Consider the following 27,568-nt stretch of genomic DNA (forward strand, 5'->3'; position numbering starts at 1 on the left):
TACAGGCATTGATCACAAAACTACATTGCTAAATTTCATCTCCTTGTTTGTTCTTCTTGCCAAAGCTGACTACAGGACCAGAAGAAGGCTCAAAAGCGCTTAGCTTGTTCCTCCTTCTCTATCCTATCCCAAATTGCTCCCCAAATGAGCTAAAGTAATATGACAAAATGTAAAATTACTTTTCATAGTTAAAAGTATGGCTGAAGTTTAATTTGGGAGCATTCCCCACCCCCCATGATAGCATTTTGTTGGGTTTGTGAATATGAATAAATATTTATCAAAAAATATCAGCTATCATAGTAATAGAACAATTTTATTAGCCACCATTTCCATAGTTGTTTTTAAGTTTTTCTCAGCTTGCCTCATAAATTGAAGGAGCTAAATAACTACTAATTTAAATAGTTAGCTCTTGAAATATATTTACTATAAATACATTTAATTTTTCCACATCCATTCTGTAGGCCGCTGTGTCAAGTTTACAAGAAATGGCCCCAGGCACAATGTTCAGACCAGTCATTGGCGATTCAACGGTGGATCCTAAAAAGTAACTTGGACCTATGTTTTTAGTATTCAGCATTCTAAATAGCATATAAATCTAGCAGGCAGGCAGCCAGCCTGATGACTCATAAGGGAGAGAGAAAATTAAGTTTGAGCAAAAATCATAGATTTAGAGCAGGGGTGTACAACCTTTTCAGCGGGCTGATGGTATGTCTGCTGGGGTCCACATGCCTGCATATGCCATATTTCTTCGATTCTAAGACGCACCCCATTTTTAGAGATGTTTATTTGGGAAAAAAGGGCATCTTGGAATTGAAGAAATACTTCCCTCACCGCCCAGCCAACCTCCTCCCCCCCCCCCGCACTTTCTTCTAATGGTTGTGTCCTTATGTTTTTTCCCTCTGTGAGAGAAGAAACCACTGTTTGCGTGGGAAGAAGGGGGGGCGTTGAAACAAAGAGTAAACAATATTTTCGGGCGGGGAGAGAGAGGAGAAGACGCGATTAAGGAGCTAAAACGCTTTACTCTCCAGTCCCGCTCTTTACTTGTCTGTGCACCAGGGGACGACGACACGCGAGTAAGTCCCATGGAAATCGATGGGTCTTACGAATCAATTTGACTAACAAAAAACCAGGCGCTTACCCTCCCAGCTCCTCCTCGCTCGCATGGCTCGAGGCTGCTGCAGGAGCTTCCTCTTTTCCTCTTACCGTAAGACGCCATCGATTCTAAGACGCACTCCATTTTTAGAGCTGTTTATTTAGGGGAAAAAGTGCGTCTTAGAATCGAAGAAATACGGTACATATACTCACACACCCATTCACAATCTCAGAGCTTTTCTATATGAGGCTTTTAACCCACACCTTTACCCAGACTTCTGCTTCCGGATTCTTCTTATGATTAAGATTAGCCCCTTTACACATGTTTTTCCCGTGTGTGTGTGTGTCTTCCTCTGTCTTTCTATACATTCCATTACACAACCACCAAGTGGCACTGTAGTATAGCGGAATTGCAGTTACTCAGGGCTTCTGTAACACAATCAAGAAAAATAGCTGACTTCCCTCATTGGGGGGGGGGGGGAAACACCCTTGATAATGGTTGTGTAAAGGCATTTGTGTAAAGGCATTTCCTAGCTAGCACTAGCAAGGGAAACAGTTCCCTTATCTCCCATCTCTCAGAAGAAATTGGAGGTAAGAGCAGAGTTTTCCCTGAAACTCATGGCTCTGTGGGCCACACTAGAAGCAGCTGAGAGCCACATGCATCCCATAGGTTATGCACGCCTGATTTAGAGTGTGGAGTAATGACGTGGTAGTCTGAGTAAAACATACTGTGCAAGTAGACAGAGACCTGCCCTTCATGCATGGAGTCCTTGGGGTGGATTGGGCCTATAGATTTATTTGTTTGTGCCTGTTACATTTGTATCCTCTTCAGAGCAATGTGGCTGGGAAGGCAGACTTAGAGCAATGTTTTAATCACACAGCAAAGCTGTGAGGTAGATTTGATTGAGAGAGTGTGTCATTCCAGGCTGTAGCCACTATACCATGCTGGCTTTCTTTTGAATCCAAACTTAGCTGATCAGTCAGCTACACAGGAGAGAGGCGGGGGGTGGGAACGGGGGAAGAAACCATTTATGTAAAATTAAATGCATTTTTAGGAGTTGTGTTTCCTGAGCAGTTAAACCTTTTGAATGTATTAATGCCATTGTCTCTGGCTCAGCATGCTGGAACTTATTCCAATCTTTCCGCCCTGCAGTGTCAGCAGAGTAGTTCTCTGTTCTGGGAAACATTACTATGCTCTGGCGAAACACCGGGAGGCGCTTGACGAAAAGAAGCAGAATACGGCAATTATCAGATTAGAAGAACTGTGTCCTTTCCCACTAGAAGCTCTGCAGCGGGAGATCAACAAATTCACTAATGCCAAAGGTTGGTGGGCTCTAGCACTTTAAAAAGACTTGGCTAAAACCTCTAGGGCGGGACATCTTTCAAAGATGTTGTTGGACTCCAACTCCCATCATCCCTGACCATTGGCCATGACAGCTGGGGCTTATAGGAGTTGGGAGTCCAGCAACATTTGGAGAGCCACAGATCCCCCACTCCTGCTCTAAGGGTTTTGCACCTGTTTAGTTAGCTTTTTGTACACCTTAGTACACACGTTCACCAAAGAAGTCATAAACTTCTTTTAGAGCCTTTGATTCCTAAACTGTGACTTCTGGGCCACAGCTTCAGACGTTCCCTGGGATCACAATGAAAATAATAAAGGCAAACACTGAAGAGTAACAAGGGTGGTTGTTTTTTGTGGGGAGGGGAGATTTCTGCCCCATGCTTAAGAAGAGGCAGTGAACTCTCTGAAGGAAACAAAAAGAGCAAGCGACCAATATAAAACCACCGGGCTTTTTTGGACTCTGTGCCTGTGCCACTCTTTTCCTTTAGAACTTACAGGAGGGGGAGAGGTTCTGGATGTTGGGGATTGAGAAATATGCTGCAGAGAATAACAGGAGCCAAAATAAAGGCTAAAGATTGACCAGAATCCATGGATTCATCTTAAAACAAGGCATCTCTTCTTCTCTTTTCTTGTGCAGCATTTATTTGGAGTCAGGAGGAGCCACAGAACATGGGGCCCTGGACGTTTGTGTCCCCAAGATTTGAGAAGCAGCTGGCCTGTAAGGTAAAAAATAATAACCAGCGTCCGTTGAAATTGGCAGTCAAGTAGCAGTCAATTGAGCTTATATACAGGATCGGATTGTTTATTTTTCATTTTTACCATCCCTGCTACCATAATGGTCTAAAGATAAGCAGGTTTGCATCTGGTCAGTGTCGGGATGGGTTCCTGTTAATGGAAAGAAGGTGGTACATAGCTGTAAGAAACAAACAAATAAATAAATAAAAATAGGTTCATGTTAACATACACATTTTATCACATTTTATTATCTATAGACAATGCTAAGGCTCAGATATCGAGGGACTTAAGACAACAGCCCTGTGGCTACTTGCTTGGGGGTGAAGCCCCAATGACCACAGTAGAACTTTCCGAGGACACCTGCATAGGACTGGGCTGTAAAACACATCCAAGTTGTTCTTGTCGAAAGCAAATGGAAGACTTGGGGCAGTTTCTGTTACTTTAAAAGAGAGCTCTAATTCTTAAAGAGGTGGAACTATGCCACCAGTTCATTCTGGAGTATTTACTGCCGTGCGACATGGGACAGGCTGGAAGAGCTGAGTTTGAGAAGAGGCGGTGGGGTGTCTTATGGTATTGTGCCTCCTTAGACATATGCTGAACCCAAGATCAGAGTCCTAGAATAGAAAGCAAATAGCTACATCCCAGTAATATAATGTAGACTCCTAGATCCTGTACTTCTTTTGAGTACAGAATGCAGAATAATGCAGAAGACTGCAACGTTACACGCTGTTTGGCTCTTTAAGATTGCAACCCTAAACACAACTGCTAAAAAGTATGACCCACTGAACATAGTGGGACTATTTATGATTGGACTGCATATTGTTCCATTGATGTGCTACAATAGGATTTAAGCAGGTTGTGTGCAGGATTGCCACCTGATGATTAGCTCAATGAGTAAAATCCAACATCAGTCTTACTTGGAGTAGACCCATTGAAATGAATGGGATCAATAACTTTAATCCTGATCATGTAAGGACCATAAGAACATAAGAAGTGTCATGCTGGATCAGACCAAGGGTCCATCTAGGGTTTTGAGAGAGGAAGAAAAATGTCCAGTTTGTAAAGTTCTCCTTCTAACTTAATTGCAGCTCCATCTTGTAAGTAGACCAGCCTTACCAGCACCTGCCGTGGGAATTGGAACGTTACACCAAAAACAACAGGAAGACCTCCTCACAAAAACGTTTGCTTGAGACCTACGTATTTTGTCATTTCTTAGAGTTAAAATAAGGCCTAGCAAGCAAGAAGGCTATGAACCTGAGCTTGCTTGTGAGGTATGCTGCTTAAAATTTTGGGGCCCAATCCAGTCGAAGTTGAAGTGGAGTTTAAGCCCCATTCCTTTCAGTGCTTAAATCTGCTATGGAAATTTATGTGACTTAAAGGCACTTAATTTTATCTAGATCATGCCCATAGAAATTTGCTCACATGTAAATGTGATTTCGGTATGAAACTTAAAATACCTTTATAAAATTGAATCTGAGAAAGATCTCCGACTTTTGTGCATATTGCATTAATTGCAAAACCTGCAACATTTTGTATTTTCTATTAGCAAAAACAATAAAATACACAAAAAACCCTGCTGAATCAGGTAGGAAAATGAAATGCTTCACTTTGTGTTCAAGGAAACTTTTAGGGATGGTTGGAATAAAATACACTATTATGTTGAACTGATTTGTTTTAAAAAATGTTTTTCTCTTCACGCAACTCTTAAAGGGTTTTTTAAATCACTAAATTTAAACCTTGGGAGATAGGAGGGGGAGGGGGGAATTCTGTTCCTGTGCTGTACCACTTCAGACCATGGATGAGGGAAGCACTTTGTTGAATTTTCCTCTATGGGAAAAAAAACTGTGCTTGCACAAAATTAACATACACTCAGTAACATCTGTGGTTCTTTGTGTTGGGTATTCGTTTTATTGGGAGCAGAATTGAGTCATGTACTCTCCCTTCCGTATTCAGCAGTGATACAGTCCAGGAATAGCTTCACCATCTCACCTGCCATTTGTGTGAACTAGGCTTTGGATCTTAAGGAATGTTTGTCAATGGAAAATCTCAACCATTTTCTTTAAAACAGATGATTTTTTTTCACACCAATATGTCAATGGAGGCAGATGGAAAGAAGCCTTGTGGGGGGAAATTGCTACTCTGCATTCTGTGAATATTGAATGTTGTCAGGTTATCTCCCCCCCCCCCATTTTAAGCAGTTCTTCAGTTAGCCTTTAAATGTTTTCATTGCATTCTCCATATTCACCAACCAGGCCTTTCATGAGCTGTGAAATTCCTTTTGCAGTCTGTTCATGTGCCAACAATAATAACACAAGAGATGTCATTTTGTAATATTTCACCCTAATGCATTTCTAAGTTTCCTGCCTCCCTGTCTTATCAAAAGGTTCAGAGTGTTGCCTATGATCAGGTACCTGTATTCCACCCCCCAGGCAATTACCAAATTCGTATAAAGGTGTCCTTAGGCATGCTTTCCACAATGTTCCTTTTCAAATTGGCAATGTATACCTGAAAACCTACCCTACTCTGGCTTCATGTTTAAGCTATATGAAGCCACAGCAGACTCTGATGTGCTCAGCCATTGATTCTGAAGTTGGTTATTATATTAACAACATGCAATGAAATCTAGTTCACAAAAGGAAGAACAAGGGGGGTTACCTCTAAAGAATTTATGACAATAAAACGTAGTATAAATAATTAAAGGATTTGCACTGGATGCTGTGTGATTTGCAGGGGTAGAATGTACTGAAAAAGTATATCTGAAACTAAATAAAGACATTGTAAAGATGTGGTCATGTATCTTTATGTTGAACTGTGCTTTTAGGGCTTATTTCTGCTAAATAGCTTATGATGGCGAATGCTTGTATAAAATAATTGATCAGCCATAAAAGGGATACTGATTTGTTGAAGCTGATGGAGAGAGCCCCTTAGGTACATAGCTGAAGCCTTCAAAGTGCTATTTTGCCGTGCTTATGCTCTTGTCTATCTGATGAGAACATCAGGAACCTCTGGATCAAAGTTACAATTCTGAAGTGATGTGAAAGTACGCCAGAGTATTATTTCTAGGTGATCATCTGAGCTGATGTCATATTAAATCAACCAATGACCACATCAGATTCTCATTGAGCCATAGTAGCTATAATGAATGTGATGGGAAATGGAACTTTCCTGTTTAATGAACACATGTAAATCTTTGTACAACTGTACAAGGTGCCTGCTAATTGGATAGTGCCCATTGCATCACAGGTGCTGGGGGAAAAACTCCCACCACTTCCATGTCGAATGAAGTTTCACAAATATGTTTGAAGTATTATGTGGCTGTGGGGGTTAAGTTCAGTGAACGATGAGCATTTGTCCAGTTTAGCAGCTGAGTGCTTATACAGTCCTTCAAAAGGGAGAAGGAAGCAAAACTGACCATTCTTGTAACAATGCTCCAGCATTTCAATTTTAATTTATTTTTTCTTCTAAAAATATGTGCTCCCACTCCCCCTGCCCTAAACCTCCTTTTAAAAAAGTGAATACAATTTTTATCTTGCAACAAGGCTTTTCACTACTGCTTTTCTGTAGAGATCACAGTATGATTACATAAAAAACCCTAGTGTCTCTATAATATTAAGAATGAAATTCAGAAAAATCGATGGTCTGTGCAAGTTGATAGACCTATATTGACTTATGGAGGTGACCCAATATAGAAAATAACTTGAGAACCCAAAGTGGAAAGTGCTTGTGAGACAAGAAAGGCACTTTTATTCCAACAGATATATATTTTTTTGTGTGGTAAAGGAATAACATTTAGTGAATAACAAAATCATCATGTATCAATGTGCAATGGAGAGAAAAGAATGAAGACAAACGTAGGAGTGTAGAAAAATCTTGGTATACAGATAGTTAAAAGCAATAAGGAGCAACAAAAATGGCAGTGAAGGTGTGTGTGGCTAAAAAGAATGATAAGGGACTGTTAGCTGTTTCATGAAACCCATTCAGACACAACATACCTGGAAAGTGTGGCTCTGTACTTCCTTCCCATTATGTTCTATGATTCCAACTCAGATTTTATGGGGTTTATTCATCAGCTGGAAAACAGTGTGGGGAGAACATCAGAACAACCCTTTTCTAATCTACAATAAGGGATCGTCACCCTTAGTTTATGCAGGAGATAGAGAATATGCATTCTTCCTCAATAAGGCTCAGTGAGGTTCTTGGTTCATGAATGGGAATGGAAGAAGAAACTAGGGCAGAGTAATGAATATATAACAAAGTAAAATATGGGTTTAAGGAAGAAGCAAAGCCTAGGCTCAGTTGTGGAAGGTAAAAGGTAAAGTGTTTATTGTGCTAGACCCACATAGTGGTCAACTATGCCATAAGTTCTCTCACTGACTTTATTGAGAAGGGCAGATCAGGGTACCACAACCATCAAAATAACATTGACTTCGACCAGTGATTTCTTGAACAGTGGTCTATACTCAGTAGCTCATTTGTTGCTAAAGATCCTAGTGTTACTCTTTCAAAAGTCCCATCTAATCAGGGAGCCTGACCTTGTAGAGGCAAGGGAACCAGCTATATCTCTCAATCCATTGATGCAATGAGCCAACCCAATTTCTCAAACCTAATTCTGCATGTTAAATAGGAACCTATTAAGAAAAACCGCCCAATAATTAGAAGCATTCTGATGATAAATAAGTTCTAGCATGACTTCTGAAATGCTGAACCACACGTTCCTCTAATTTTCTACAATTCTAGGGTGACCCTATGAAAAGGAGGACAGGGCTCCTGTATCTTTAACAGTTGTATTGAAAAGGAAATTTCAGCAGGTGTCATTTGTATATATGGAGAACCTGGTGAAATTCCCTCTTCATCACAACAGTTAAAGCTGCAGGTGCCCTGCCCTCTTTTAAATCTGGTCACTCTAGTATAGCTCCTGCAGCTTTAACTGCTGTGTTGAAGAGGAAATTTCACCAGGTTCTCCATATATACAAATGACACCTGCTGAAATTCCCTTTTCTATGTAACGGTTAAAGATTCAGGAGCCCTGTCCTCCTTTTCATATGGTCACCCTATACAATTCAGAGTCATAAAACTGAAAAGAAGTGAAGCCTTAATTTAGCTTCAGTCTTGTCAGACTAAAGTCTGTACAGCTGCAGTCCCTATCCACACTTAGCTGGGAGTAAGTCCCACTAAACCCAATAGGCATTACACGCCTAGGATTCCACTGCAAATCTCCATTCGTGTGCGCGCAATCTGGATGTGGTGAACATCCATCACCTCCCTGCCCTTACGTGGGACAGACCACCACGAGGCCCCGTTTGAGGGGGCGGGAGACTTGCCGGTACTTCTCTCTCTCTCAGTAGCATGACTCTGTATTTCACTCTCTATGGCTGCATCGCCGCTGCCGTCGCGCAGAGAAAGTCGTCACTGGTCACGTGGCCAGCGGCAGAGGCCGGCAGCCTCGGAGCGGCGAGGAGGCCGGAGGCGGGGAAAGGAGCCCTCGCTCTGTGAGAAACCCCGGCGCTGAGAGCAGGCGGATCCCGCCTCCGGGCGCCGCCTCCGCCAGCATGGGAAGTGAGTCGCGGGACGGGGCGGCGGCGGCAGGGGGGTGCCCCATGGAGGGGGGGGGGGGAAGGAGGGACGGGAGGGGGGATTTAACTCCTTGTTGCCTGAACCTCTTGGAGAGCGTCAGTCGCTCAAGAGCTCCCGAATTGCAAAAGGGCTTGAAGCGCCTCTGACTGCCGCCTGGCTGTGCGCCTGCAGCGGCATTCATTTATTGCATTTCTGTCCCCTTCTCCCAAGGAGTTCTAGCTTCTAGGGTGACCCTATGGAAAGGAGGACAGGGCTCCTGTATCTTTAACAGTTGCATAGAAAGGGGGATTTCAGCAGGTGTCATTTGTATGCATGCAGCACCTGGTGAAATTCCCTCTTCATCACAACAGTTAAAGCTGCAGGAGCTATATTAGAGTGACCAGATTTAAAAGAGGACAGGGCACCTGCAGCTTTAACTGTTGTGATGAAGAGGGAATTTCACCAGGTTCCCCATATATACAAATGACACCTGCTGAAATTCCCTTTTCAATACAACTGTTAAAGATACAGGAGCCCTGTCCGCCTTTTCATCGGGTCACCCTACTAGCTTCAGAACAGTGCTGTGTGGTAGATTAGGCTGAGATAGTGATTTTCCTAAAGCCACCTCTAAGAACACAAGAGCACTGCAATCATCACCATCATCATCATTATTATTATTCCATCACTGTGCATGGTGGTTTACAGAGTACAAGAGTCAGGTCAAAAGTCTATCTCAGCCTTCCTCAACCCCTCCAGATGCATTGGATTACAGCATTAAGCATGGCCGACCGGGGATGATGGCAGTTGTAGTCTCGACACATTTGGAGGGCACAAGGTTGGGAAACACTGGTCTATCTAGTAATCAGATTCTTGTCCAGCGTCCTGTCTCCAATAGTAGTCAGCCTTAGAAACATACACGCAGGGGATGCCTTTCCTCTGTCCCCAGTGCCTGATACTCGGAGGTATACTGTAAGTAAAGAGAACATGGTGGTCCTCTTTAGATATATCATGTCCAATAGCACTATCAAAGAGCTTGTTTTTTAACCTGAACACTCTGAAGTGAGTTTCATAACTAAATTGGGAGTGGGTGGGTGTTGAACCTGCCCAAACTTAACACTGAAGTAACTGCATCACGTGCACTTTCTCAGGAAAAAAGACCTGCATGCTGTATGTATCTTTCCTGTAAAATGCACCCACATGTTGCTTGTTTTGAAGTATTCCAGCTAGGATAATTTTGTAGTGTCGATACCTAGAAATCTTAAGTGTATTTGGAGTCCAAGGGAATACAAAATATGGAAATAAGCAAAATGACCTTACTAGCCCTAATTTTGTTGATGTATGAACACAAATTTCAGATTTCACCAAACTGTTATTTCAGACAGAAGGGTAGCACTGTTTGTAACTTTTGTTTTCTTGTATACATTTCGTTTTCTTGTATACATTTCAGTGCTTTTCCATTTTCAGCGCTTTTCCGTCTGACTGAGAGTTCTGTATAGAGTCAAATGTTTGCCAAAATCTGTGCTAATAGAAGTTGCATCAGTAAAATAGATCACCCTCTTTTGGGGTACTTTCCAATCTGTAGATATGATGGTACAGCTAGATCTTCCCTGTTAAGATGGGACACTTGTTGAATACATATCACAGAACTTATAAGGACCGGAAGGCCATCCGAAGGGACTACAATTCCACAAAACAATAAACATTTGCTACATTTATAACCCCGCTTAACTCTTTTTGCTAAGACTGAATATCCTGAATGCAATTAAATAAGGGTTACGAAAACTAGGTTTATTATCTGCTATCAAAATGCTCTTGTATTCTGCCCCCAATAAGTTATCTAGGCTGGCATTTTTTTAGTCCAGGCTCACCACTTCTAGAGGCTGCTGATTCTCCTTACTTTGTAAATAAGATCCTGTTTTTTAATCTTTCAACGCAATTATCCACATTGATTCAGTCTAGAGTAGGTTTCTTGTGCATTATAACTTGGTATTATAGACTCAGTCCGTAATATGATAGTCTTTCACTTTTGGTGTTTAATTTCTCTAAGTACAAAGTGTCAAACTACCCAGTGTTTTCTCCTTGTAATGACTTTGCAATTATCACATTTCTTCTTTAATTCAGAAGATTTTGCATAGTAGTTCTAGTACTGAGCTCATTATTATATGGTTGAGGAGGTGAGTGTGTTATCTGGGACTTACTCTGAAATGTTGTACAATATCTAGGCCTTGTGTAAATGACATAGTGGATATAGTTTTGTTTTATAAATATGTTATGTTCTTCAATAGCCATAATCACGACACAGATATGATCTCCAGGCAGTTTTCCTCTTTGATAAGACAGATTTGGGGGGGAAATCTGATATTGATTTCATTGTTGCAGTACCAGGTTTTGAAAGACACACTATTATCTCTCAGCCTAATCTGCTTTGGAAGAAGATTGATTGGAGAAAATGGGGAAACGACCCCCTGTGTACAAAAGGAGGAAGGATGGGATCTAAATATAGTAGCATACAATTTATATATCTCTGAACATTTGTTCGGGTGAAAGGGAAATCAGTTTCATTCACTCTTTGTTCACAGGATGAAATAACTGATAGAAATCACCTTATAAGCAATAACTGCAAATAACAAATTTCATTAGGGGGCTTGATTTATCAGAATGAAATCCTATGAATTAATCGCACGTGTACAAGATTATGTAGCACTGATATCTAGTTTTCAGATGTATTCTAGGCAACTGAAAATATAGTGAAAAGCACTATATATCCAAAAATTAGCATTTTTGAGCCCATTGACTTTAGTGGGGAAGAACTAAGCATATGCTTAACTCTTCCATTGAGATTAATACATGTATCCTGATTTTGTGTATGTTTATTTGGAAGCAAGCCTCACTGAATTCAATGGAGTTTACTCATAGGATATATGTGCTTAACCTTTGGCAGGACCATGGTCAAAGTTCGTATTTTACTAATAAAGCAAAACTGAGCGAAACTGGGCTGAATAGATGTCTCATGTAAAACTCACTGATTAAATTCTGTATCTTAGACATATATTTGCAGACAGTTAATAGTACAGATTTTCACACACAAAAATCGATCCTTTAAGCATTCTGTACTACTTACCTTGGGATGGACATTCAGTTTTGTCATAAACTACACATAGATTTTCCTGTTTTAATACAAATCTCTTATTTAACAGTCAAATTTCTAGAAGTTATTAAGCCCTTCTGTGCTGTTTTACCGGAAATCCAGAAGCCTGAAAGAAAAGTGAGTGCTTATCTTGAAATCTGTTTTGTTTGTGCAAGGTTGATCAAATGCATTTTGGATGAGGCTGAAGTTCTATGCGCACTTATTTTGAAATCCATTAACACAGTGGGGTTTATTCATGAGTAAAAGTCATTAGGATCATGCTCTAACTACTGTGCTTTAGAATGTTTTGCTTACTTAGGAATTTTTTTCTTGTCAGTATTCTTTGAAAAAAGCATAGCAAATTCAAATACAGGACCACTATGATAGTAAGTATTTGGGGATGCAATTTGAATCTTTGGAGAGAGAGAAAAACATTTTAAAAGCCCTCCGTGTTGTGTTTATTGTTGATTTAGTAAGTGTCGACATGTTCTTTTTTCACTTGTTATTTGCACTTAGCCATATGGGGCACAACCTAGCAAACTCTGGAAACAAGGAAGCTGCAATCCTATATAAACTTGGAAATAAATCCTGTTGAAGCCTATTATTATTATTATTATTATTATTATTCTATTTATTTGTATCCTGCCTTTTGCCCAATACTGGACCTCAAGGCGGCCTTACAAAATTTAAAATGTATACATTTTAAACCTAGGAAAAGAAATGTACAAAATAAATAAATAAATAAAATATATATAATAATTTTTTTTTACAATATTAAAACATAAACCTTTAAAACACACGACAATTTTTACAAGTCCTTAACATAGATGGAGGACCAGATAATTCTCCAAAGGCCTGCTGGAACAAACAAGTTTTTGCCTGCTTCCAAAAACCCATCAAGGAGGGAGCCAGTCTAGCTTCCCCGGGAAGAGAGTTCCAAAGCACTGGAGCAGCCACCAAGAAGGCCTTCTCCCATGTTCCCACCAAGTGCGCCTGTGAAGATGGTGGGACTGAAAGAAGGGCTTCCCCAGAAGATCTCAAAGCACGGGCAGGCTGATAAGGAAAAATACGGTATTTCAGATAACCAGGACCTGAGCCGTATAGGGAGAGATCAATGAGACTGGTCTCTGAGTAGACATGTATAGAATTGTGCTGTGCATCTTGTTGAGCTACTTTAGAAATACAAATGTTGCCTCTTCCCCAAGTACGGGAGGTGGACAAGTTGTCTGTCTGTGTCAAGAGCTGGTGCATCTGCTAGCCTGGTGAGTTGTGGAGGCCGTGCATTTCCAACGTGACAGCAACGTAGCCTCCAGAGATTCTGTAAAGCCCTATGTGGTTGTTCTCTGCATGTGAAGAGTGGAAGTCGAGATGAGCAGCCAGCTCCATCTTTCTCGCCACTCTCATCACCCTCTATACGTGGAGGAGGGCTGCCAACAGAGGCCAGCCACCTCTGTAGATAGAGACTCCTACAGTGGAAGCTTGCCTCTGTTGACAGCTGCCTCTGTCCATGGGGACTCTCCAGGAGGTTTTAGAACCCAGGAAAATCAGGGTGGTAACATTTCGGGGAAAGCCTCCATGGATAAAGGAAGCTTTTCTGTATTGAGGTATAAAGAGGGTGATGAGAATGGCAAGGGAGGGGGGCAGAGCTACTAGCACCCTGGTCCTCAGTCTTCCTTCTCACGTGTAGAGCTTACTCATGAAGAGAATACCTGCACAGCACTTAACTTTCACTGGATTACCTTCACTGCGCCCATTTGTTACATAGCCCTTTGCAATGCCAGATAGTTGGATGACGTGGCTTTATTTTATGCTTCTTGACTCATTGCTTTTCTTTTCTATATCACACTGTATTAAAATCGGTTTATTTATTTGTTACTATTGATTAATCCAGTTTTTCTTCATTGTGTTTTGTAGATTCAGTTTAGAGAAAAGGTTTTATGGACAGCTATTACCCTCTTCATTTTTTTAGTATGCTGCCAGGCAAGTATCAATATAACTGTAACTGGTATGAAATGTTGGGAACGCTTAACGGGTATTGCCATGCAGGTATCCTAGATGTTAAGCATACTTTAGCTGAGAGCCCTTGTCTTAACCTACGGGTTGTGGTTTCTTTAAAGTCATACAAAGGTTTATTACATATATTGGCTTTAATGTAATCTAGGGCTTTTAAAATATTTCTGATCTGAGTATTTCAGAATACAGCCCTATATTTAATGGGGTTACTTCTGAGCAGGTATGTATAGGATAGCACTGTTAGACACATGTTTTCAAGTTTTTATCAGCAACCAAGGCATGAAATACAATACTGACACTTGTGATTCCTTGAATGGTCTCCATCTAAAATTGTTTTGCTCATTGGGTAAAATTGTACAATATTGGGTTGTGTAGTCTTACTTAGAATAGATCCATTGAAATGAATGGGACTTCATTAGACTAACTTTGGATACAGCCCATTAAATACAACCCATTGTATTTGTTCAACGCCCATACTTGTGTTGAACAAATGGAAGATCATTTTTTATCACATCTTTTCTTTTCCCCCATGCTTTGAATCTTGCAGATACCATTGTTTGGAATAATGTCCTCAGACTCTGCAGATCCTTTCTACTGGATGAGAGTTATCCTCGCATCAAACAGAGGTTAGTGTGCCCATCAGTTTCACTCATGCCATCGGCTGCACCTATAGTTACTATTACTATTAACCCTTGTTCATTTCCGAACCACGGATTAAATTAATCCTGGTTTCAAAAACTTATTTCAGAGCAAAAAATGGATAGCGGTACTTATTTTTTTACATTGGTTCAGATATCACGATAAGCCCTAGTTATTGCCAGCCAAGAAACGGGGGGGGGGGGGGGGGGGATTTGCATAGGTTAGGTTGGGTGGGTGGAACATGCAAAACCGCAGAGCCTCTTCTCATCACCAAATCATGCTTTGACAATCGGGCAGGGTGGCTCAGCTGGGCCTCAGTGTATGTATAAAATGCTTTTTCCTAAGAGGTTTATTGATTTGTTGACCTTTATATCTCGCCCTTTTTCCTCTTACAAGGAAAACCACTGCACTACACTGACTCTTGTTAAAAGTTCTCAACATCTGTATAAGAATTGTAAAGCCATCCAGTATTTTTATACCCATATTGCAGATAAGGAGCTGAGGTTGAGAGAGGGAAGCTTATGGCTGAACTGAAGCTTTTTAAAAAAATATTTTTTCTTTGTTTTTATTGTGAATATTAACAAAATAGAACAGAAAATACATTGTGAAAACGGGAAAAAACCATACATGACGTATATAGGATTATCGTCGATTTCCATAGTGTATACCGTTCATTAAAAAAAGGGTGGAGTTATACAAAGGTTTCAAGAAAAGCAGACCAGATATCTGTGTATTTATCCACTTGCAAGTTGTGTTTATATAACACCTGTTCAAAAGTTGATAATGTTATTAAGTCCTCGATCCATTGCATTATGGGAGGTGTGAATTTGTCTTTCCAATGTGATGGTATAAGTCTTTTGGCTGTCATAAGGGCTCTGAAACTTGAATTTCTTACCTTTTTTCCTGCCTCCCTTATTTCTAGCCACTGTGATGCATTAGTGTGTGCTCAAGTGCACACAAAGAACAGCTAAAAGCTGGTTTTAATATTTTTTGTGGAAGTACCTTTCAACCTTGGTTGTTTAATACTGCTGTAAATACCGTGGAGACAAACTTTAAAGCCAGGTGCTGTGGCTGAGCAAGTATATTGGAATATTGTAGAGTGTCCTAGTTGGGGGGGAGGGGAATATTTAATGAACTGACACTTCGGATGTTTTAAAGGAGTTGTGGGTAAGGCCTTTTTGTAGAACTTAATACCTCTGTTAAAGAATTGTGGTTTTTTCCCTCCTTGTCCCTCCTTTGCAGGCACATTAATGGAGTTGGGCATTTCTCCCATTGTGACATCTGGCTTAATTATGCAGCTGTTGGCAGGAGCCAAGATCATTGAAGTTGGTGATACACCCAAAGACAGAGCCCTGTTCAATGGCGCTCAGAAGTGTGAGCATAATTTCTAGGCTATAATGGAATCCTTCCTCCTTCACTGATGTCGTATAGAATTCCACTTATGCCCATTCGGTCACGTATGCAGGGAATAATGGCCTTTCTTTGTTTCGTTTTTCCAGTGTTTGGAATGATTATTACTATTGGGCAAGCAATTGTGTATGTCATGACGGGAATGTACGGTGATCCTGCAGAAATGGGAGCTGGAATCTGCCTCCTGATCATAATCCAGGTACACCTTTGAATAGTTGCCTCCCCCCCTTACGTTTACAAGGTACAGAAGGATCTTTTTTCGCATTGTTTTCTGCATTTCCTGGATTTTGCCTTTAATGCTAGATTTGAACGCGAAAAAATTATAAGCTCAATACTGCTATGACACCTAGGAGATTTAACTAATTTTTGATTGCGTGAGGATTTTTTGTAGACAAGTCTCTTACGTAAAAAGATTCAAATCAATCGCTTACATGTCCTTGGTTCCTCTGGGCGGAATCTAACTCTGTCCGCCGATGGAAAGCTTCTGTCAGTGGAACAGGGAGAGACATGATTTTCAGCAATTCCCCCTACTTCTGGTAGCCCTCTGGACTCCCTCAAAATATGTTCCACAGGAACCCCCAATCTTCTGGACCAAATGAGGGAAGGAATGGGAAATTACTGGGGGCGGGGGGAGCAGCTGAAAATCATGCCCCTTCTTATTCCATTAGCAGAAGCCTTCAGTGAGTTGGTGAAGTTAGTTGGATCTCGCCCTTTTATCTTTTTTTGCTACCGTCTCAGACAAGAGCCTGATGTCAGGTTACATGTGTGGCTGCACAGAAAACAACAGCCTTGGGTTTAATATAATGTAGTGGGTGTTGCTTGTTTTCCAGAAGCAAACAACACCCATTACAGTATACTAAATTCCCCTGAAGAAGAACCTGTGGATCTGAAACAAGTTGGAATTGTTTTCATTGAATTACGCATCCTTTTTGTCTATCCCTTTGCATTTGGCTTTTCTGGCTTTGCTCATGGGGATTTGCTTTTTGTTGACCTTTTTCTTCAGCGTCACCAGAAATTATCTTAAGAATTCAAAATGTAATGCAAGAAGGTTTGTACAGCAGCAACCTGATCCTAATAATATTTCTTCTGCTTTTCTTTTTTAATACATTTCATTCAAATTCAGAATTATACAAAACAATCAAATACAGTAGAATACAATGCAAAATATACAGGAAATCATAAGCAAGGTAAATCTTGTCTTAAATTAAAGTAAGTGATGTGTGTAAATTCAAATAGATCAACCTTATGTATTTTGTTTCTGTGACATTAATAAATTTTCTTGAAAAGATACACTTTATTTATTGCCTTCTCTCAAATAGCTTTGCTATTTGTGCAGTTCTCCGTATTTTGGCCAGCCAGTGTTTTAAAGTATTAAAGGGGGATTAGTACTCTACCAGTTGCTAGTTCAGTTTGAAGAGTCCCAGAACCTCTCACAAATTTCCTTAAGGTCACAATTATTTTCTGTTTAGAAATGGATGGGATTGTACCCTAAGTACAAAACTATTCAGGTGGACATAGCAAATCAAAGGATTCAAAGGCATTATATATATCTAGTCAACTGACCAATGACATATACAATTTCGTTCCAAATTAACGTAATTGTTGGACATGTCCACTAAATCTGGGAAAAGAGTAATATTCACAAGAGTTGCTATTTAAAAAGAACAACCAAAAAGCCACGTCAGAGTCATTATAGTTTGTACTATTCTTTGTGTTCCTGAGGTGCATTTTATTTTGTAAAAACAAAATGTTAAGTATTTTCAGAGGTGGACGTCTTTAATATTCCCCCATCTCTCAATGCATTTATGCCCCAAACAAGCATCTAGAATCGACAAAATTATCTTATTTTTGATGACCAACTTTCCCCTTTGGCAAGGGCTTATTAACTCAAATTTTGATGGCGTTCTTAACAGTGGGCTTTACTTTCAATACGTACGCTATGGATTGCAGCGCAATAATTACTGATGGCTTCGAGGGCTATGGAAAGGAGCTGGAAATGGGGGTGATTACATTGCAGATTTAATAGTAAATGTGCCACACTTTTGAGCAGAATTATCAGGGCCGGGGGGTGGGGTGTTAATGCAAAATTATAGACCTTTTGGATTTTTCCTCCCACAGTTATTTGTTGCTGGCTTGATAGTGTTGCTGCTAGATGAGCTGCTGCAGAAAGGTTATGGCTTGGGTTCCGGGATTTCTCTCTTTATTGCTACCAACATCTGTGAAACCATTGTCTGGAAAGCCTTTAGTCCTACTACTATTAATACGGGCAGAGGTATAGTACATTTTAAAAGCTGGTGTTTTGACCAGATGCATGCTTCTGAGACTTTTTTGCGTTAGATTAGTGAGTGACCATGGGTCTAGGAGCTGACGTGGGTTAAGGATCTCAGTCCGCTCCTAAATGAATACATGGCATAGCGTTGTGTTCAGAGTAGAGGGCACTCAACATTTGCATCTTGTAATGACAGTAAAATAGACTCTATCATTGAGACAATAAAAATGCCCTGGATTACTTTGCATGCTTTATTTTTAGCTACATAAGGGTGAGGAGGCAATGGAATTTGTGGTCTGCAAAATTTACCTGGGGACCTTGGCTGAACCTGGCAGGTGATGCCACGCAGTTCAGGAGGCTTTCTCATTGCGGTAGGCTCTGGATGCATAAGACCCTTCTGCAACCACATCACATGGCCATGTCATCACACCACGTCCATGCAGAAGGTTTCTGTGCATGTATGGTGAGGCCCACTACACTATTGGAACTTCTGGGCCTCCCCAGATCCCAGCAAACATTCTGGAAGTCTGGGGGAGATCTGGATAGGAAATCTGTGGCAGCGCCTGGAATTGCTGGCTGTATATTTACTGATTGGATTATACATTCTGATGTCAGATGGAAATACTGTGGCACAGTTACTGTTCACTGCTATGATAGAATAACCCTATAGTTGGGACATCTCAGAAATGTTCACTTTATTTATTTTAGCCTCTCCAGCTTCAGCTGAAGAGTCAAGCCTACCTGTAGAGAAGCAAATGCCCTTTTTATGCTGAATGCTTAGCATCTAGCATAATTTTTAAAGCCCAAAGGTGCAATCCTTCCATCAGTTGTGCATAGGTAAGTCCTGTTGACCTCAATAGGAATCCTACACGAGTAATTCACTGCAGGATTGCTGCCCAGATTCTTCCAAGTTTTCTCTGTCTGAGTGAGTTCCCCCTTTCTAATCTCTCAATTTTTTTTATTTCCTTGGATTTGCTTCTGCTGCTGTGCCACACTATTTTCTCTTCTTCTCCTCCTCTGTTTTCTCTCTCTCTCTCTATATATATATATATACTTGTGTTTCCCAAAGCTCTGATACCTGAAGCACACTCATTTTGTGAATTAAATTGGTGGCTTGTTTTTACTCTTGCACCTCAAAAGGTGTGTAAGAGTTACTTGTGCTTGGAGGAGTCTGCCCTCCGCGAGTGACTGTGTGGAAGACCCCCCACCCCACCCACACATGCAGAGCACATGCTTTGCAAAGACACCTGCAAGTGCAGGTAGTCCTCCTGTGTGTCTGCATCCAGACCGATTGAATGATGCAATAGCACCCAGTGCCAAGATGCAACAGAATTATCTGCCCCCCTTGGAGGCTGTCTGGAAGAAGGCAAGACCAGAACAGTGGATCGTGCAGGGATTATTTAATTAAGATGCATCATGCCAGCATTTCTCTTGGGGCACACGCTTTGTAAATTACTGCTTTACACGGGGGTGGGGGCGTGGCTTGCATGATCATATTTCAACTTATTAAGCCAAGCTATGAATGAGCCTTGTAAAACAAAGCCTGAAGTCTTGCATTATAAGGCTGGAACGTGACTTCATATTTGAAGTGTTTGAATTGCCGTAGAGGCTCAGCAAAATATATTTTATTCATATGCAGCCAGTTTCATCTTATCCATTAGAACGTTCTATATATTCCCTCATTTCCTGTGCATGAATTCCATTTCCTTCTTATATTCAACTTGAGCTTGTTCATAGTGAAATTATTACTAAGCGGGTACGATGTGCACTTCAAAGTGACAGGGGTTATTTTTTGTTGTTTTTGGTACCTACAGGAACTGAGTTTGAGGGTGCCGTCATTGCATTGTTCCACCTTTTGGCTACACGAACGGACAAAGTCCGTGCATTGCGGGAGGCTTTCTATCGCCAAAACTTGCCTAACCTTATGAATCTGATTGCTACCGTCTTTGTGTTTGCTGTAGTCATATACTTTCAGGTAAGTGAAATCATAGAATCATAGAATAGTAGAGTTGGAAGTAGACTATAAGGCCATCAAGTCCAACCCCTGCTCAATGCAGGAATCCACCCTAAAGCATCCCTGACAGATGGTTGTCCAGCTGCCTCTTGAAGGCCTCTAGTGTGGGAGAGCCCACAACCTCCCTAGGTAACTGGTTCCATAGTCGTACTGCTCTAACATTCAGGAAGTTTTTCCTGATGTCCAGCTGGAATCTGACTTCCTGTAACTTGAGCCCGTTATTCCGTGTCCTGCACTCTGGGATGACCGAGAAGAGATCCTGGCCCTCCTCTGGGTGACAACCTTTTAAGTATTTGAAGAGTGCTGTTATGTCTCCCCTCAATCTTCTCTTCTCCAGGCTAAACATGCCCAGTTGTTTCAGTCTCTGCAATGTACATTTTACATAGAACTTACTTTAATTCGAGAAGAAACTTATCTAAACATTTTAAATTGCCTGAAGGATCCCTCATCTGGGTCTATCTGAATCTTAACTGTAGCCTTGTCAGTGGTTCTATAACAATGCAGGTAGTTTTATTGAGTTTTCTTTTGGCATTCCCATGTTAGGCATTATAAGAAAAGGAATTGAGAATAAAATGGCCAGTATCATACTGCCCTTATACAAATCTATGGTGCGACCACACTTAGAATACTGTGTACAGTTCTGGTCACCACACCTAAAAAAGGATATTATAGAGCTGGTAAAAGTGCAGAAAAGGGCAACTAAAATGATTAAGGGGCTGAAGCATCTCCCCTATGAGGGAAGGTTACATCAACTGGGATTGTTTAGCTTGGAAAAAGGAGGCTAAGGGGAGACATGATGGAGATGTACATGGGATGGGGAATGTGGGTAGGGAGATATTTTTCTCCCTTTCTCAAAATACTAGAACCAGGGGTCATCCCATGAAGCTGATGGGCGGGAGATCCAGGACAAATGAAAGGAAGTACTTCTTCACACAGCACATAGTTAAATTATGGAACTCACTACCACAAGATGTAGTGATGGCCACCAATTTGGATGGCTTTAAAAGGGGGTTGGATAAATTCCTGGAGACAAAGGCTATCAACGGCTACTAGCCCTGATGGTTGTGTGCTATCTCCAGTATTTGAGGCAGTAAGCCTGTGGAACATGGGTGGGAGGGTGCTGTTGCACCATGTCCTGCTTGTCCATCCTTGGCCGATGGCTGGTTGGCCACTGTGTGAACAGAGTGCAGGACTAGATGGCCCCGTGGTCTGATCCAGCAGGGCCCTTCTTATGTTCTTATTTAAACTTGTATCAGGAAGCTGTCTTGATGGGAATCTTCCTGGGAACCATATGTAAGCTGCTCTGAGCTCCTTGCAAGAACAGTAGGGCAGAAGGATAACTAACAAATACAGTCTGTTTCAGTTGAGAATAACAGAATTGTAAGTTGTTTAGCATTATTGTTAAATTCTAAATGCCCAAGAGCAGTCCTGCTGCATTAGACCCAGGGTTCACCTAGTCCAGCATTTTGTTTTTAACCATGCTTACATGCCTCACAGTAATATATAGCTGGACAGAGTGTTCCGGCAACCATTCTCCCCCATTATTTCTTGGCCTCTGGCAACTAGAATTTAGAGAAGTCAAGCCTCTCTACATGGAGGATCCATTCAATTATCATGGCTCTTAGCCATTCTTCGGTCTGTCCTCCATGACTGTTTTGAAGCCCCCTTTAAAACCATCGAAGCTAGCACACGTTTTATGATAGTGAGTCCCCTAGGTAAACTATGCACTGCGTGAAATAGTACTTGCTTCTGTATGTTCTGGGCCGACTGCTGCTCAACTTCAATGGATGTTCCCATGTTTACTAGAAGAGGTGAGAGCACGTGGCCAAGATCTGAAGAGCCATTATAGGCATATCTAGGAGTTTGAGCATACCTAATGGGATTTTCGTGGTGGTGTTGATGAAGCAAGCAATGTCTCTGCCTGACATTGGCTTAGTTGGCTGTATCTTAGTTTGTGGCAGTGCAGACTGGTGGAGGGAAAGGAGACGTAGAATCGTGTGTCTAGAAAAGCGAGGGACGTGAGGCAGGCCAGGAGAAGTGGGATTGCTTAAGGAAAGAGATGGGATTTAGGGTGGGTAGTGGTCCAGACGGTTGTGGGGAAGGGCAAGAGGCCAGAGAAGGAGCCTGAGATGAGGAATATGGAGGGGGTGGGAAGAGAGAGTGGCCAAAGTCTCGCCCATGAGGAGCAACTGCATATTGATTTGAAATAACCAGCCAAATCCTTTGCTTTTGGCTTCTTCTAGTTCTCATAGCTGCATGACTTTGATGTGCAAGCATGGCATGAAAAATACTTGGCTTGGTCTCCAGATCATAGGGCACCAATTCTGTTTAATTGTAACAGGGAAGCAAACAATCTGGTCCAAAGTTCTAAGCCGCTTAACAAATTTCTTTGGTTTTTAAATGAACGCATCTCTGGGTTTTGTAAAGCTGCTTGACACCCTCTCCCTCCCTCCCCCAGGGATTTCGTGTTGACCTCCCAATCAAGTCTGCTCGGTACCGTGGACAATACAGTAGCTATCCTATCAAACTCTTCTATACCTCCAACATTCCCATCATTCTTCAGTCTGCCTTAGTGTCCAACCTTTATGTTATTTCCCAGATGTTGTCTGTGCGGTTTAGTGGCAACTTCTTGGTAAACTTACTTGGGCAGTGGGCGGTAAGTATTCCATCATTCCTAATATGCTGCCTTTACAAAGAGCAATCTTGTAGCTTTCAGTCTGTAAAAGGCGCAAATGCTAGTGTGTTTACTGTCTCCTCTCTAGGACGTTAGTGGTGGAGGTCCAGCACGCTCGTACCCTGTTGGAGGCCTCTGTTATTATCTCTCCCCACCAGAATCCATGGGTGCTATTTTTGAGGATCCTGTCCATGTGATTGTTTATATTATATTTATGTTGGGATCCTGTGCATTTTTCTCCAAGACATGGATTGAAGTGTCTGGATCCTCAGCGAAAGATGTAGGTGTTTTCCGTAAACTTTTGTTGCTTTGCTTTCACACATGGCTACTTCTCTAATGATCAGTTGGTTATGAAAAACACAGCAGCCATCTGATACACCTGTTTTCCTGCAGGTTGCCAAGCAACTGAAAGAACAGCAAATGGTGATGAGAGGCCACAGAGATACATCCATGGTACATGAGTTAAACAGGTAAGAGAAGCGCAGGCTTCTTGAATCCAGCTCTTCCTTGCTGCCTTCGCATCTTTGTGGGAAGGATTTGGTGCTCTGTGCAAAGTAATTAGGATTGTTCTCTACTACAAGGGACAAGAATCTGTTTTTATGCTTCTTGCTTGTTTATCATGTTACCGTTAAAGATATGCTTGATCACAAGAGAACACAAATATGCTTCTGGGAAGTTTTAAGATCCAGTTCTAATGTAATTCTCTCCCCCACCCCCGAGAAAACTTGTTTCAGGTTGCAAAAGCCATGTAGATTGGGCAAGGGAGTACTAGGAGCAGCTTATTAAATTCCTGCTGGCTCATATTCACAAACCTTTCCTAAAAAAGCAGTATCAGAACCCATCAAGAACAGCCTTAAAAGTATCTGTTGACTTATTTCTTCGTTTAAAACGGGGTAGAGATTGTACGATATTTTTACACCTGTTGATGCAAAGGAAGTATCAGTCCTGCTGTCTTGACCTTAGTGCGTTAAGACCCACAGGTCCAGCATCCTGCTTCTAGCAGTGGCCAATGCAGGCCCCTAAATGTTACCTGATCCTCACACTTCTACCTATATTGATAATCCATGAAGCAGGTATGAGTTGCCATCTAAAGCCATAGTTTTAAACATATTTCCTAGACAGTGGGATCATGGAACTCAGTAGGCTTTACTTCTGAGTAAACATACTTAAGGTTTTGACTGTACGTTGGAGGCAAAACACAGGTGCCATCCAACTCCTAGCCAGTTGCCTCTTCAACTAGTCTTTGCTGCTACGCAGAAAAGCACGAAGAAATGTTTGGCTTTGGGATGGAAGTGATTAAAAACCACTTTAAAAGAGGTGTCTCGCCTCTTTGTTGCTTGTCAAACCTCGCTGGTAAACCGAGAAGCAAACGTTCACCTGGAATTAAATCATAGAATCGTAGAGTTGGAAGGGCCCTGTAAGGCTTTCGAGTCCAACCCCCTGCTCAGTGCAGGAATCCACCTTAAAGAGGTGTTTTATTTTATTTATTTCATTTATATACCGCCCGATAGCCGAAGCTCTCTGGGCGGTTTACAGAAGTTAAAAACAAACATACGAAGTTTAAAAACATAAAAAGCATAAAAACAGCAGTATCCTTATAAAAACGGCGTTTGATCGTTCACCTTCAAAGATGAATCCATTGAAGTAGGCAGGCTTAGATTAACGGTGTGTGTGTTCCCCCCCCTCCACCCCATTTAGGTATATCCCTACTGCTGCTGCATTTGGAGGCTTGTGCATCGGGGCCCTCTCCGTCTTGGCCGACTTCCTCGGAGCCATCGGCTCAGGCACAGGCATTCTGCTTGCCGTCACCATTATTTATCAATATTTCGAGATCTTTGTTAAAGAACAGGCAGAGGTTGGAGGAGTGGGTGCTTTATTTTTCTAAATGTTCAGATATTATGTAGCTTGTGAGAAAGGGAACTTTATTTTGACGCCATGCAACCTTTTAGTCCAATGACGCCGTTTCTTTTCTTCTTAGAAGTGCTGTCTGCCCCATTTATTTATTTATTTTCACAATGCCGGTGTGCAGCTTCAATACCAGCTGCCTTAAGAATCAAAGTTTACATTGCCTTCGTTTAAAAATATAAAAATGTATCTAGTCTTGCCTGTAATGCTGGAAACCAATGCATCTACCTTCCTCTTCAGACACTACAGTGGAGACAGTCAAATGGTGCCCATTTTGCTACTAGTGAACACTTTTGCACACAACGATATGGGAGTCAAATGCACCTGCGTACAGTGGCAAAAGACAGCCACTGCAAAGAGTTCTACGTTTCCCATCTCCCAAAATCTATATTTTACATGAATTACTTTTATATGCTCGAAAAACAAAAAGGAAAAAAAAAAGATGAGAATTGTGGTGTTTCCTGCACCCTAGCCCCTTGAGAAGTGCTAGGTATCCTATGTCTTCATAGCAGTTCTCCTCAATCTGGCACCCGGCAGATGTGTGGGATTGCAGTCCCCATTATCCCGAGTTGCCATTCTGGTTGGGGATGATGGAAGTTGGAGCCTTAACACATCTACAGGGTGCCAGGTTGGGGAAGTCTGCGTTATGGTGTTAACCCTGTTTGAAGCCAGGAGGGTGGATGAACATTTGAATCATGTAGCTTGTGAAATTGGGTCTACCGAGGCAAGTAGGGAAGAGTAGGGCTTGGACGTCCCTATTCAAGTTTTCCGCCGCCGTGTAGCGGCCTGCTAAGTACTATCTTGCCTCCATTGTAGACCTATTGTTTCTTTTGACCCACATGTCCTTTTGAGGGTGGAGGGAAACAATCTATGCTGCTGAAATGTCTCCTCCAGTTTCTTCCTCTGAATTAGAAAAAGCAAAGACATAGGTCTTAAAGTAGCATCGTTGGCAGAAGGAGGGGAGAATCAAACAAGTCATGGTGGTGGTAACCCAACCCCTACCTTGTCGTGCTTCTTGGCGGCAATGTAACCAGTGTAAACGTTAGACAATAAACTTATTTAATTAAAATGGTGCCCTTGTTTGCTCATGTAAAATGGTTTACTTGTAATACTTCGGTTACTGTCTCTCATTGAACTATAAGGGGCTCAACTTTGGCTGGATCATGTTCTGCATCAATACTTCCTCGGTTATTTTTTATAAGCACGTGTAAGGTAGGCCAGTGGAACTTCTATTATATTTGGGATTAATAACACACTGAGGTTAAGCAAGAGCTGCTTCTCCGTCCTCACTGGAGGCTTATGGGCTTCGGTTCTTATTTTGTATAAACTGCCTTACGGTGATTCATATGGTGTTACTATATGTGCCATCTCCCAGCCCAAGGATAACTCTTGCTCCTGTCAGGGTGGGAAGAATCACACTTAGGTATTAATGTTTTGTCTGTATGTATATTATTCTAATGTCTTAGAGCATAATATGAGTGAGCCCCATACAGATGTTCTAACCAAAGAGATCATGTGGGTGTGTGGGTGGATAGTTTAAGAGCCACTGTGGCAGGGACATGCAGTGGTGGATGGATTTTTGTAAACCGCCCAGAGAGCTTCGGCTATGGGGCGGTATATAAATGTAATAAATAAAATAGGCCACAGCCCTGTGTGTTTTTAGAGAGAAGAAAGCCCTACAATTCCAGTTTTCCATAGCCAGCCTGGCTGGCTAAAGACTGCTGGGAGTGATAGGGTTTTCTGCTGTCCAAACAGACATAGGATCACACCCTTAAGAACTATGATTTTAAGAACTGGTGTCTGAATTTTCTTTCCCTTCCCTTCCCATCTTTTTACTTTTGTGTGTCTTTCATAATGTAAGCACATAAGGGCATTGCCTCATTACTGATCTTTATTGGTCACTCTGGGAACCTTTCTTGCCTAAATATGCATAGGGTTATGCCACTGCCTTGGCCTTCCTTCTTCTCCCCCACATTTAGTATGCAGAAGCCTTAAACTGTAGTTCTACAATCCTGCACTGTAATAATAGCCACTAAGTAGTATTCCACACACACAAAATCACACCAGCATTAGATACAGACCAGTGTTCTTCTGTAGTCTTGTTTATAGCAGTTTTAACACTGTCCTGGCACAAAAGCCTCTATTTCAAACATTTGCACTCTGCTTTTTAACCTTACACAAAATAAATGCCATCGCTAAAAACAAAATAAAACTACAGATTGTTAAAAGCAGACGTAAATCTGGAAAGATTTCCATGTTGACTGAAAAGCTTATGAGAATATCACTCTCCCATGATGGTGTTGGAAGGACAGGTATCAAATGGACATCTCTGGGGAGGTGTTCCATAATTAAGATGCCACTACAGAAAATCTCCTATCCCCCTAGCCAGCACCTACCTAATGTCTGAAAGACCTGTAACACAGCGATCTAAGCAAATGCACAGGTTTGTATGGGAGAAGGCAGGCTTTTAGAGAGGTGGAGAGAAAGAGAACACTGTCAGATCTTGGCATACGCAGAAAAGGAAGAGGTTGGACATCCTTATAGGGATGATTAATTGAAATTGTGAGCTTATAGGTGGGCTCTCTTGAGTAAAGGGAGCAGAAACTATAGCTCTAAACAGCACATGCATATTTAATCCCAGGTTGGGAAAGATCTCTCTCTCTCTGCAGAGTAGACCGGGAAGGTCTTTATTGGAAAGCTGCGTCCCAGCCTGAGTTGAGCAGACTGCCATCTTACTAGAATTGCAGTTGCCTCCTCTCATGCATACGCCATAGTGTTCTTGATAAGAGTACTTT

General features: G+C 41.5%; 3 protein-coding genes across 3 annotated transcripts in view; all 3 read left to right on the forward strand.

Moving 5' to 3' along the window:
• DHTKD1 (dehydrogenase E1 and transketolase domain containing 1) overlaps positions 1-5,956 on the forward strand; it is a 31,839-nt gene extending 25,883 nt beyond the window's left edge. Inside the window, exons 14-17 of the mRNA XM_063134240.1 lie at positions 462-544; positions 2,246-2,415; positions 3,072-3,157; positions 4,258-5,956. Of these exons, the coding sequence (XP_062990310.1) occupies positions 462-544; positions 2,246-2,415; positions 3,072-3,157; positions 4,258-4,359 (441 nt within the window). The 3' untranslated portion in view covers positions 4,360-5,956. The remainder of the gene's footprint in view (positions 1-461; positions 545-2,245; positions 2,416-3,071; positions 3,158-4,257) is intronic.
• The window catches only part of CDC123 (cell division cycle 123), a 535,395-nt gene that overhangs the window by 446,861 nt on the left and 60,966 nt on the right, over positions 1-27,568 (forward strand). The window lies entirely within an intron of this gene.
• Positions 8,656-25,846, forward strand: SEC61A2 (SEC61 translocon subunit alpha 2). The gene is made up of 12 exons (XM_063134241.1): positions 8,656-8,725; positions 11,920-11,987; positions 13,764-13,829; positions 14,410-14,488; positions 15,744-15,875; positions 16,001-16,110; positions 18,030-18,183; positions 19,995-20,155; positions 22,653-22,850; positions 22,957-23,148; positions 23,262-23,338; positions 24,567-25,846. Exons 1-12 carry the CDS (start codon positions 8,719-8,721, stop codon positions 24,751-24,753), a joined length of 1,431 nt encoding a protein of 476 aa, XP_062990311.1. The 5' UTR covers positions 8,656-8,718; the 3' UTR covers positions 24,754-25,846.

Source organism: Elgaria multicarinata, chromosome 9 (genome assembly GCF_023053635.1).
Source record: "Elgaria multicarinata webbii isolate HBS135686 ecotype San Diego chromosome 9, rElgMul1.1.pri, whole genome shotgun sequence".
Classification (NCBI taxonomy): domain Eukaryota; kingdom Metazoa; phylum Chordata; class Lepidosauria; order Squamata; family Anguidae; genus Elgaria; species Elgaria multicarinata.